We start from the raw sequence: 13235 nt of genomic DNA, 5'->3' as shown, positions 1-13235 counted from the left end.
TCTCGATCTCCTGACTTCGTGATCCGCCCGTCTCGGCCTCCCAAAGTGCTGGGATTACAGGCTTGAGCCACCGCACCCGGCCCTAAAATATACGTGTCTTAAAGACAAGGGGCCCATGTTAATTCCCCCATAACATTTGGCATAATGGTTATAGTTGGATCCAAAAATGGATTTGGATACAAGAGATTTTTGGCCAAATACAAGAAAAAAATGAGCAGAAATGTATACTGTCCAACAACAAAATGAGACACCAAGAACTTTTTCTAAAGTCTAAAGCTCTTGAAGTATTTGATAAATTCACAACTGTGGGCAAGGCTTTTATCTAAAATTAATAACCTTTGTGGTTCTATGAACTATGACTGCCTTCAGCAATGTCCATAGGACTACCAAATGGTCCTAGGAAAGGCAGGCACCGCGGAGAAAAAGGAGAAGAAAATAAAACAACAACAATAGAAGAACAGCAGATGGAGGAAGAAGACAAAACAGGGAGAAAACACTAAAGAAAATAAGTAAGTACCAGATATTCAAAGTGCCACTGACTCTCTCAGTATCACTAACTACTCATTATAGTTTTGAGGATTGAATCTATATACACACATTAGTAAGGACAGTATATTCTAAAAACATGAGCTTTTTTGGTTTACCTCTATCTACATTTAACTCGACATTAACATAGAAATTTTACAATAATGGCAGTGAAACTTAGTAATAATATACGCCTGTTAAACGTACTAGGGTTTACAAGTTTATCTCCATAGGAAAGTGGGAAGAATAACGTTATGATCAGTCAACATTTACATCCAATTATACTCTAAGACAGCAACTGCACTGTAATCACACATACCTGTCCTCTAATGTCTATATCAGCGTATTTTTGGAGAAGCGCTCGAACAATTTCAACATGACCACCTCTGACAGCACCAATCAATACAGTATCCCCACTCTAAGAAGACAGAAAAAAAAAACAAAAACAAGGTGAACTGATAACAAATAAGCACTCTTCTGAAGTTCAAATTAATCATGTTTTCATATTTTTTTCTAAAAATTTCTTGGAAAAAGTCTATCTCTAAATAAGAGAAAAATATTACTTAACTAATATGAATACCTGATATTAACAGACATCAGAGTAAGGGACAGACGACTTTATGCCCCAAAATGAGGACTCTGAAATTCCTAAACAAAGTTTAGAAAGACCTGTTACCCAGAACAATAACCTATTCTCTTTTAAGGTAACCGCCTGTTACACATGTAAATTAAATACAATAACGCTGTGGCTGTCAATGAACCAGATGAACATTTTAAAATCATATAGTAAAAATATCTTGGAATAATGCTGTATGACGAAAGCCATGAACTCTAAAAAACGAAGCTATAAAGCTAAAACTGTCAATGAATCCACAGCCACACTTAATTAAGGGAGACAGTTCCCCGAGCAGCATCCACGAAAACCTAGTGGATTTGGCAGTTACAGGCCAGTAGAACTGGCTCATTCCCCAGCATAAGACTAAGCTCACGACCTCATGAGGACGTCGCTCTCCCCTGGAACTATATTCACCAAGCGACAATCATTTTTAGTTATACCTTCCTATACTTAAAATACTGGAAACAGCTATTTTGGAAATGGGCATAAATATTTTATTATTTACTGCTAACTTAAAAATCAGTTGTAGTCTTTTGAGTTGAATGAGCCCACGAGTTGCAGCTCAATTCAATCCTGAGTGGACCTCAAAAGTACTATGATATAAATCAGGATGCAGGTCCTTAAGGGTTATTAAGCTCAGCACCATGATATAGTGTCTTAACTACCACATTTATAGCAGAAATAAACCCAAGGCAGACAAATTTTAGTTGGGAACATTAACATTAACATGGGTGCAGACTAGTAAACCTCTAAATGTGCCATCCGCCATTCTAGGTACTAGGAAACAAGACAGACAGGGTCCTAAGTCTGGAAGAATTTATAGCCTGGCAGAGAAGACAACATACAATAAACAAAAAATCACACAAACACTATGCAAATAAAATAAGGTAATGTTCTAGAAAGTGACTACCAGGTAGGCTGGCATGATGGCTTACACCTGTAATCTCACCTCTTTGAGAGGCCAAGGCAGGACAATCACTAGAGGCCAGGAGTTCGAGACCAGCCTGGTCAACACAGTGAGACCCTGTCTCTCAAAACAAACAAGAATTAGCCAGGCTTGGTGGCACGCACCTACAGTCCCAGCTACTTAGGAGGCTGAGGCAAGGAGGATCACTTGAGTCTAGGAAGTTGAGGCCACAGTGAGCTGTGATCACACCAATGCACTTCAGCCTGCCTAACAGAACAAGACCCTGTCTCAAAAAAAGTGATGAGGTAGCTACTTTGGACTGAGTAGTTGAAGACTCTTCCAAGGAGGTAACACTGAAACCCAGGTGGGAAGGACAAGAAGGAGCCAACCACAAGATCAGCGCTCCAGACTAAGAGCACAGGTGCGGCAAAGGCCCCACAGCAGGAACAAGCTCAGTGCATTCAAGAAAGGGAAAGAAGCAAACACAGTTGCAGGCTATGAAAACTGGCAGAAGAGGGGTACAAAGTGGGGAGACAGGTTAGGCACAGACAATGTCATGTCATGTCTATAAAGTAAAAAGATAACATTCATCCTCAGTGCAACAGAAAGTCTTGCACTTTAAACAAAGAAGTACACACGAGATTTATTGTTTTAAAGATCACTCCAAGATTCGAGTGGAGAACCCAGTTGCAAAGCTGCTGCTTTAACAGTAGCACCACCAGAGACAGTGGCTTCAGCTGGGAGGTGATAGTGGAATGAAGACAGGTGGACAGATAAAGGATTTGTTTTGGAGTAAAGTCAACAAGAGCCTGCTGGAGGGCAGATGAGGAAAAGAGAGAAATCAAGGCTAATGCACAGGATTTGAGGCTTCAACAAGAGGGGAATGGTGGTACCACTTGCTGAGACAGGGAATGAGGGAAAAGCAGGTTTGGGGTGAAAAAAACAAGGCATCTGTTTTGCTGTAAGTTTAAGAGGCCAATCAGACATTCAAGTGGAGAGTTCAGGTAGAGGAGGATCAGTAAACGTGAGCACAGAGAAGTTAGGGCACAAGAAAGCACATCTACAGTGACACATCAAGGTCAGTTACAGACTAATAGTACATGTGACATTTTCGATAACATTATTTGACAAAAATTAAAAAGGACATTTTTCAGAACGATTGAACAGTTTTTAACTTACTAGTTTCAAAGGCAGAAATAAACTTGTCTTAAAACAAGTTTATGTGATGCATGAGAATCTTGAAAGGTAGTAAGACACTAGGGTCATCTTTCATCCACTTCGTCACTAGGAGACAAATATGAAACAGGTGACTTACCCTGTCAGGTATGTTCACATATGTTCCAGCATCTAGCAGATCCTGCACAATCTCCGTATGTCCCTCCTTTGATGCAATCATCAAAGCTGTATTTCCATCTTTATCTGTTAAGTTTACATTTGGATTCCTCTTCAAAATTTCTTTCACTGACTGTGTGTAGCCTCCTTTCACTGCCACAATCAGTGCAGTCATTGAATTCTAAAAACAACAACAACAACAAAACAAAACACAAGCCCAAGAAATTAGTGTATTCTAGAAAATATATGATTTATGCCATAATTATAAAACTAATGTTTTCAAATAGGTGGCCTATTATTGTCATTTCCAATAATAAAATGCCAAAATAAATAGCAAGAAACATACCAAAAATGCCTAGGAGGTATCTTTTGTTTTTGAAAATACATTAATGATCTTCAGTCATTAGCACTATTATGAAGTTCAGTTATTTAAATGATAATCTGAAATTGGACTCATTTACAATCAACAAACTAACTCACTAATGTAATGAAGGATAAAATAGTTGACAGGGTGACTAAACACATTCTAAATTAAATAATCCAAAGTCAGGTGAATCAGACTTCAAGAATTCTTTGTAATAAAACCCATAAAAAACACTAAAGTCAACAATGAATTAATAGCCATAAGCTATTTCAAGAAAAGTGTAATATACTCTTTGACTTCCACAGTGATCTAGAAACTACATTTTCAAAACTTGTCTTATTTTAAGTAATTATTTTAAAAACTGCATATCTATTTTATAACAATAAATCAGGCCAGGTATGATGGCCCACACCTATAATCTCAAAGCTTTAGGAGGCCAAGGCAGGAGAATCGTTTGAGGCCAGGAGTTCAAGACCAGCCTAGGCAACATATGAGACTCTGTCTCTAAATAAACAAACAATAAATCAACTAAGAGAAGAATGTGACTCACTACCAGAAGTGGTATTAAAATGGCTTCTCGAGATGTTCATCTACTTCAAGCTGTCATACAATTTCCTTATAGAAATATTTTAAGTCAGCCCCCAAAATTAAGCTGTCATTCTCCCACATATTAAAATAACACAGCCTTTCAAATTCTTGAGCCATCAATCATCATAGAAACAAGCCACTTGTTCACTTGACCAACTGTCCAGAGGAGGCAGATGGAAGGTATGGCATCTGCAACTGCCTACGGACCATGTGCCTCCACCAGCACGAAAACAGCGTCTAGACCTTGAAGACTGGCAATGAGTCAGCTCCTACCAGTATGCAAACAGGAGGAACGGGTTGACAGTGTGCCACAGAGTATGGCATAAAGAGTTTACTCTTGTTTCACTACGACCCAAGATCCAGTACTATCTCCTCTCAGAACCCTTTATGATCCACTCACATAATGTACTAATTCTATAACTAGCAGACTGCATGATTTTAACTGTTCTTCTGCATAAATATTGCTTCCTTTAACCATATTCTTACAGGCTCAAGGGAAAAGTGATATTAGGCTTCTTCATCTCCCCAACACAACTGGCACAGGCTGGGGAACAAGGAATTAAAAACCGCTTATCGGTAAGATGGATCTAACCAGTTTTTAAGCTTTCTGGGTTCTATCAGCTGATTTCTGATTTTTTAAAATCTGTTCATTGAAGAGGGAAAATAAGGCACAGCTAAAAATATCCCCAATATTACAATATTATTTTAAATTTTTTTGAGAAAAAATATTTTAATGCAGCACAATGTTTTTCCACAATATTAAAAATCATTTGATTTGAATAGTTTATTAAACAATTTGTACTACGTACAGGAAAAAACAAACTCCATTTCACATAAATTCTTATAACACTAAATACTTCTACGACCAGATGTGTGGGGTTTTTCCCCACCCATCAAGCAAGCAATCAGTTCTGCAGTGGACACCAGCTGGGTATTCTCCAATTCAATTCTGACACTACCTACCTGGAGACAGCATGAGACCCCACAGGCAAGTGCTCGGCGCCCAAGACTGCCCCCCGCCTCCCACGCCAATGAAAGCTCAGCTTGTTTGACTGACTGGCTATAAATCGGAACTCCCACAACCCCTCCTTGGGTTTGATTAATTTGCTAGAGCGGTTCACACAGTTCAGGGAAACAATATTTACCAGTTTCCAAAAGGGATATTTTAAAGGATAGAAATGAGCAGGCAGATGAAGACATACACAGGATGAGGTCTGAAAGGGTCCTGAGCACAGCAGCTTCTGTCTGCATGGAGTTGCGGTATGCCACCCTCCCAGTACAGGGATGTGTTCTTGCTCATCTTCCTGGCAGCCCCCCGAACTCAGTCCTTTTGGGTTTTTATGTAGGCTTCATTATGAAGGCATGATTTATTAAATCATTGGTCAATGATAATCAATGCAATCTTCAGCTCCTCTCCCCTCCCCAGAGGTGTTGGGTTAGGGCTGTGAGTTCCAACCCTCTGAGCACATGGTTGGTGTACCTGGCAACCAGCACCTCAACCAGTGGGGTTATCTAGAAAGTTTCCAAAAATAATCTCATTAACATAAGCTCAAGTGTGGTTAAAAGGGGCTTGTGATAAGTAACAAAAGACTGTATTTCATCTTTATCAGTCTAGAACTGATCCAGAGCTGTTTCAAGAACCAAGGACAAAAGGCCAAATATGACCCAAGATACTCTTACTGCTGTAGTCACTTATATTACACAGGTTATAGGAGCAGTAGCCAGGAACCATGGACAAACACCAAAATAGTCATGCACAGCACATTTTGATCAATGACAGATGGCATATATGACAGAAGTTCCATAAGATTAAGATACTGGACTTTCATTGTACTTTTTCTGTGTTTAGGTATGTTTAGATGAAGAAATACCATTGTCTCACAACTGCCTACAGCACTCAGTACAGTAACACACTGCACAGGCTGCAGCCTAGAAGCAACAGGCCATACCACAGAGCCTAGGTACGGAGTAGACTATACCAGCCAGATGTGTGTAAGTGCACTCTGTGATGTTCCCACAATGGCGAAATCACCGAATGACACATTTCTCAGAATGTGCCCCTGTCATTAAGCGACACGTAACTCTACATGTATCACACTAGGATTACTGAAAGCTATTCTTTATACTTTTAGCCTTCCCAATTGTGAGTGCATTAGCAACAGATCCTTAAAAGCATCTATTTATAGCATATATGTTTATAATGTAACATACTTAGGGTAACAGAAAATGCTTGTTTTCCTGTTACTATCATTTTAGAACTAGAGGGAAATTTCTCTAGGCGTATACTAAAGACATAAATTCTGTCTCTTAAAATAAAAAACATGTTTCTATTGCCAAGCATTAAAATATAAGATACTTACAGCTCCTTCTTGATCCACATCAGCTCCCATGGCCAATAAATGTTTCACACATTCCAAATGACCCTTTCGTGCAGCCCAAACTAAAGGGGTGGTTCCATACTATGAAAACAAACAATAAATTTAAAATTATTATAAAAAGTATACTCAAAGAAACTAGCTCTTAACCTGAATTTTAATAAAAATCTTACTTTTTATGATTCTTAGAAAACTGTACACATTTATCGTAATTTTAATCTTAGATAAATCCTATTTTTCCCATTTTATGTCTCCTGAGTAGATGATCAACCAGTCCATGAAATGTCTTTTAACCAATCTTATTCAACCTTTTCTTGAGACAGAGTCTCGCTCTATCGCCCAGGCTGGAATGCAGTAGTGCCATCTCGGCTCACTGCAATCTCTGTCTCCCGGCTCAAGCAATTCTCATGCCTCAGCCTCCTGAGTAGCTGGAATTACAGGTATGCACCACCACAACTGGCTCATTTTTTTGTATTTTCAGTAGAGACGGGTTTTGCCATGTTGGCCAGGCTGGTCTTGAACTCCTGACCTCAATTGATCTGCCTGCCTCAGCCTCCCCAAGTGCTGGGATTATAGACATGAGCCACTGCACCAGGCTCTTATTTAACTTTTATAATGAGTGATAATGTTTCCATCACAAGGTAACGCAGCCCCAAATTTTCAACAAGATTTCATTGCTTCCCATATCTTGTGAAACAGAATTTCAAGTCCAGCAGTCTGACTGTAAGCGGGAATAGTAACTAAGCGCCAAACAAACTAAAGCAGCCTAACCACTTTACATGGTCTGCGTGTGTGATCCTTATCATAAGAACAATTCACAGTATCACATTTTCACAGATGACGACATTGAGGCCCTAAGAGCTTAATGCATGGGCTAAGGTCACAAAGTTATCACGAGGTGGGACAAGACCTATGAGCCCTTGAAACTGCACTCAAAAGCACCTTTCCCTGAAACATGATTCAAAAGGCATCCAGGAATATAAACCATGCATTAAGGCATTGCCTGCCTTTGGGGAAGCTAGCGATCGGCAGATCAGTGACCTTTCAGTACATGCAGCCCACAGATGGAAATTAATATTTAATTTAATTTAATTTAATGTAATCTACTGTCTGCGACAGCCTGTCCAGTAGAACTTTCTGTGTTGATGGAAATACTCTATAATTCTGTGCTGTGAGATACAGTAGTCACTCGTCAAATAATGACTATGAAGCACTTGAATGCTATGTGGCTACTGTGACTGTGAACTGAGTTCTTTTTTTTTTTTTTTTTTCATTTCATTTTAATTAATGTAAGTCTAAGTAGTCCTGTGCTAGTGGCTACCGTACGGAGCAGAGTCGCTCTATAAATCATGTCGGACACCACAGCAACCACACGGTTGAGGGCTGGAGCCCTGGACGGGCTTCCCAGATGGATGAAGACTCCATGACAGCCACAATCAAAAGGCTGCCAATACAGCACATGGGAGCCAGAGTCTCACAAAACGAGGAAGAGAATGGAGGGGAAGCAGCTGCCACAGTCACTGCCTCAAAGCAGGCTTAGGGAGAACGAATAAGAAATACAGGATGAGCAGGCACTATGGCTCATGCCTGTAATCCCAGCACTTTGGGAGGCTAAGCCAGGTGGATCACCTGAGGTCAGGAGTTCAAGACTAGCCTGGCCAACATGGAGAAATCCCATCTAGACTAAAAGTACAAAAAAATTAGCCAGGCATGGTGGTATATGCCTGTAGTCCCAGCTACTGGGGAGGCTGATGCAGGAGGATCACTTAAACCTGAGAGGTGGAGGTTGCAATGAGCCGTGATCACGCCACCCCACTCCAGCCTGGGCGACAGAGCGAGACTCTGTCTCAAAAAGAAAAAAAAAAAAAGAAAAGAAATCCAGGAGGAGATTCCCACCTTCACTCCTGCATCTGTGGTTTTCTCTCCATTAAAAAGAACTAAATTCTCTTTTCTAGCCTCCTCCTTTGTGGATAATACTTACTCTGGCTAAAATGCCTTTCCCAACTTTACAGTATCAGTATCTTAGACATCTTCAAACATAATACACATAGAAAATCACCCTTCATAAAGCCTTTTAAAAATATACTAATTGTAACTGAGCTCTCATCCTTTGAATACCTATTGCATTGGATTTCTGCCCTTCTTATGGAACTGAACTATCCACGATTATATGCTATGATTTCTGCTCCTTTCCCTGCCTCATCACTTGAGCCAGCTAGTCCTCACCCACTCCCATTCAGGAGACAGTCCCACTCTCAACATTACAAAGAATTCCTAACATCCAGCAAGACCTTCCCTCACCTTGCATCCTGTCTGCTTCAAAACAGTTCTGCAGCCACACTCTGAACTATCTCAATAAGTCTCTCATCTCTTTCTCAAATTCTGCTCTCTATCCCTTCTCAATCTAATCCCTTTATGTGTATTCTTGACCCTATGGTCCTCTTTCACCCAGGCCCTTACTCAATAATCTCCTGCCACATCATCAGTCTTTTCTTCTTATTCCCTCTTCCTATTGGTCTCCGATTGAGGTCCTTCCAAAGTGGGTCTCTCCTATCCTAACAGATTTTTCCAACAGGCTACCCTCTGAAGATAATCACTGTCCTTTCTTTTAAGCTTTTCTTTTTTTTTTTTTTTGAGACTGAGTCTCGCTCTGTCGCCCGGGCTGGAGTGCAGTGGCCGGATCGCAGCTCACTGCAAGCTCCGCCTCCCGGGTTCATGCCATTCTCCTGCCTCAGCCTCCCGAGTAGCTGGGACTAGAGGCGCCCGCCACCTCGCCCGGCTAGTTTTTTGTATTTTTTAGTAGAGACGGGGTTTCACCATGTTAGCCAGGATGGTCTCGATCTCCTGACCTTGTGATCCGCCCGTCTCGGCCTCCCAAAGTGCTGGGATTACAGGCTTGAGCCACCGCGCCCGGCCTTAAGCTTTTCAAGATAATTTATAACCCTTTACCAAATCCCCCTAAAAAACTAGTTTCTGCTACAAATACTACAAAACCACCATTGCAGAGGTCACCCAAATAGTCACCTAAACTCCAGATCTATGTATATTTTTTTGGTTTGTTTTTTTGTTTGTTTTTTCTTTGAGAGGGAGTCTCACTCTGCTGCCCAGACTGGAGTGCAGTGGCACGATCTCAGCTCACTGCAATCTCCACACCTCCTGGGCCCAAGTGATTCACCTGCTTTAGCTTCCCAAGTAGCTGGGATTACAGGCACCCACCATCATGCCCGGCTAATTTTCGTATTTTTAGTAGAGATAGGGTTTTACCATGTTGGCCAGGGTGGTTTTGAACTCTTGACCTCAGGTGATCCACCTGCCCCAGCCTCCCAAAGTGCTGGGATTACAAACATGAGCCACCACACTCAGCCACCTATGTATCTTTTACTAAGTTCTTTCTTTTCTTCCTGAAAGCTCTGCAGTATTTTGAACTATACTGACTGTCCCTTCCAACCTGAATTTTTGATTCATTCACCACGTTTGATGCTATACCAGCCAAGTTCTCCTAGCTCTGGAGATTAATAATAATTATATAAATAACTAGGTATTATAATTAAGAAAATAATAATTATTATTCCTAATAATCAGCCCTTTGCTCACCATATTCTGTTACTACTGATCTCAGTTGCCAAATCCGCACTCCCATCATTTCAAGAATCACCTCTAGGCAAGCCCTTCACCGCCAGTAACCCAAATCTCTATGCCCGCTACCTAGCAGGACATCTTCAACTACAAGTTTCCGCCACCTCAAGGCCAACACATCTAAACAGACTTCCTTCCCTTCTCTAAGAATTCCTTCCCATAGAAGCCTCCCTACTTCTGTCAGAAATAAAAGTACTCTCAATCTCCAATCCATCCCACTGTGGGCTATTAAACGTTAATGTTTTCAAAGCATCACTTTGCGACCACCTACTACTTAAAATCCCCAGTGATTCTGAGTGTCTACAGGCCAGATGTCCAAGCTCCTCAGCCAAGTATCCAAGGCTCACCCAAAGGTGACTCTACCTGCAGCCCGGCTTCCTCCTCCCACCCCTCTCCTCACCACTGAGGGGACACTCAACACCAGCTCAACAGGCCACCTGAAGCCGTCCTCTGGTACCTTGTGCTCTCTTTTCCCTGTGCCCAGTTCGTCTCTGCTCCTCCTCTCTCACGGATGTAAACTCTACCCTTTCTTCAAGGTCTAGAGGAAGTCGCATCTTTTACCAAATCTTGACTGACTGCTGCACTATCAGTGCATTCTCCCACCTCCATACTCCTAAGTCACCTGACCCTGGGCCTTTGCATTTTACATGGCCCACTTATCTCCCTACTTCTCTAAACAGAGATCATTTCTTCTTTGTTTTTATATCTTCTGTGCTAAGTGCAGGTACAGGGCACTACATAGTGGATACTAAACATTTTCTCAAAATGCTAATGAGCGACAGATTAGGTAGCATTATGACCTGATTCTTGAGGGCCTTGAAAGCCAAGCTATATATAAACATTTTATTATAGGCAAGGAGAAAATAAAGGCTTCTCTATGATAATTAAATTACATCACAGGCCAGGCGTGGTGGCTCATGCCTGTAATCCCAGCACTTTGGGAGGCCGAGGCAGGTGAATCACCTGAGCTCAGGAGTTCGAGACCATCCTGGCCAACATCGTGAAACCCCGTCTCTACTAAAAATACAAAAATTAGACAGGTGTGGTGGCACGCACCTGTAATCCCAGCTACTCAGGAGGCTGACACAGGAGAATCGCTTGAACCCAGGAGACAGAGGTTGCAGTGAGCTGAGATCGTACCACCGCACTCCAGCCTGGGCAACAGAGCGAGACTCCATGTAAAAAAAAAAAAAAAAAAAATTCCATCAACAGACAAAACTGTATCCATTTTAGACATACGTCAAACCTCAGTCAAGCTGAATTAGCCAACAATACAAATGCAATATTCTTAAATGCCATATTATAATATAAATATTTACAACAGCCTCCCTATGCTTCATTAAGCTATTATTTTGTGTAATATTTTTAAATGAGGCATAACATGTACAAAGTGCAAAAAATATACTAATTTTCACTGTACGACTTGATGATTTTTTACATATGTATACACTGGCATAACTACTGCCCAGATCAAGAGATGAATGATTTCCAACAGCCCCATAAGGTTAACAATACTGTTGTACTTAAAGAAATTTATGTGCAGAATCTATTTTAATGACAAAAAACAAATCTTAAAGTAATAGCTATTTCCCTATAATGAGCTACAACAAATGTGAAAAGATGACAACTATCCCCACAATGTGCCAAATTCTAAGACCACTAATGGAAATAACGGAGGTACAAAATAGGGAAAAAAAAAAAAAGCAGTCCTTATCTTCATGAAACGTACACTCTAGTGGTAAGAAGGATGTGGAAATCAATCATTACAAGGCAATAGGTTATGTGCCCTAATGGAAATGTGCAGAGTACCCAGGAAGGGGCACCCAGGGTAAGAAGACTTAACAAAGAAGGTAACACCTCAAATAAGCCTTGAAAAATAAACAGGAGTTCATCAGGCAGAGGAAGTAATAGCATGCCTAGCAGAGAGAACAGAATAAACACAGAAACAACGTTCACAGAACGTTAGACAATCTGTTGTATCTAAAACACAGCATATATGGAAAGAAATGGCAAGAAGTGAGCCTGCAAGACAGGCTGAAGCCAAAACTGAAAAGCCTGGGTTTTATCCCCAAACAGTGAAAGCCAATGAAGTTTTCCAAAAGTAAATCAGAAAAAAAGATAATTAGGTAAGTATTTATGCAATGACTGAGGTAAGTGTTAAGTATTTAAAAAAAAAAAAAAGAATAGCACATCATTCTGGAGTGCTTTCTGGAGGTGATGGCAAACGGGCAGAGCCTCAGAGATGAAGAGAGGCTGAGGAGGAAGAGGCAGGCACACTGAGAAGGAGCCCTGGACCATGGGTCATTTGGTGGCTGGCATGCGAGGAAGCGTGGGGGACAAGCAGCAAGAGAAGGGGAAAAAGGAAAGCAAGGCCCATCTTCACTCACCATACCAGAGATGGTCTTCAGGAATTTAAGCCCAAGAGAAAGAAAACCAAACTTCAATTTTAGAAAGATCTCTCACACAACAATACAGAGAAAGCAGATAGGACTGAAGGTAGGAAGAAGAGTTACAATTGAAAACTTCAAACAATGAAGACAGGGACTCTATCATCCCAGTCAGTTTTCTTGGGAATGATGAATGTGACGTAAGAAAACATCAGAAGGATACTTACTACATAATACACTCAGGGAATCCATCTATATATATATCTATATAAAATACATTAATATACAAAAATATAAAATACATTAGAGAAGCCTCATGAAATCATATAAAAATGTTTATAACTTAGACACTGAGTGGACACAACATGGACTGGAACCTGAAAAGATGCTGCTGACCTACCTTATCAGAGCAGTTGACTTTAGCACCATTTTGCAGTAAAAGATGCACTATATCTGCATGGCCTCTCCCTGCTGCCCAAATGATTGGGTAAACACTGTACTGCTA

At 40.8% G+C, this 13235-nt stretch overlaps 1 protein-coding gene across 1 annotated transcript in view; it reads right to left on the bottom strand.

Moving 5' to 3' along the window:
* The window catches only part of KIDINS220 (kinase D-interacting substrate, 220kDa), a 111027-nt gene that overhangs the window by 71303 nt on the left and 26489 nt on the right, over window positions 1-13235 (bottom strand). Inside the window, exons 6-9 of the mRNA XM_011960941.1 lie at window positions 13131-13232; window positions 6693-6791; window positions 3364-3561; window positions 845-943 (exon numbers count right to left, since the gene is read on the bottom strand). Of these exons, the coding sequence (XP_011816331.1) occupies window positions 845-943; window positions 3364-3561; window positions 6693-6791; window positions 13131-13232 (498 nt within the window). The remainder of the gene's footprint in view (window positions 1-844; window positions 944-3363; window positions 3562-6692; window positions 6792-13130; window positions 13233-13235) is intronic.

This window comes from Colobus angolensis, unplaced genomic scaffold (genome assembly GCF_000951035.1).
Source record: "Colobus angolensis palliatus isolate OR3802 unplaced genomic scaffold, Cang.pa_1.0 Scaffold53, whole genome shotgun sequence".
In the NCBI taxonomy this organism is placed as follows: domain Eukaryota; kingdom Metazoa; phylum Chordata; class Mammalia; order Primates; family Cercopithecidae; genus Colobus; species Colobus angolensis.
The sequence above is the reverse complement of the archived record's forward strand: the minus strand, read 5'-3'. Positions and strand labels throughout refer to the sequence as shown.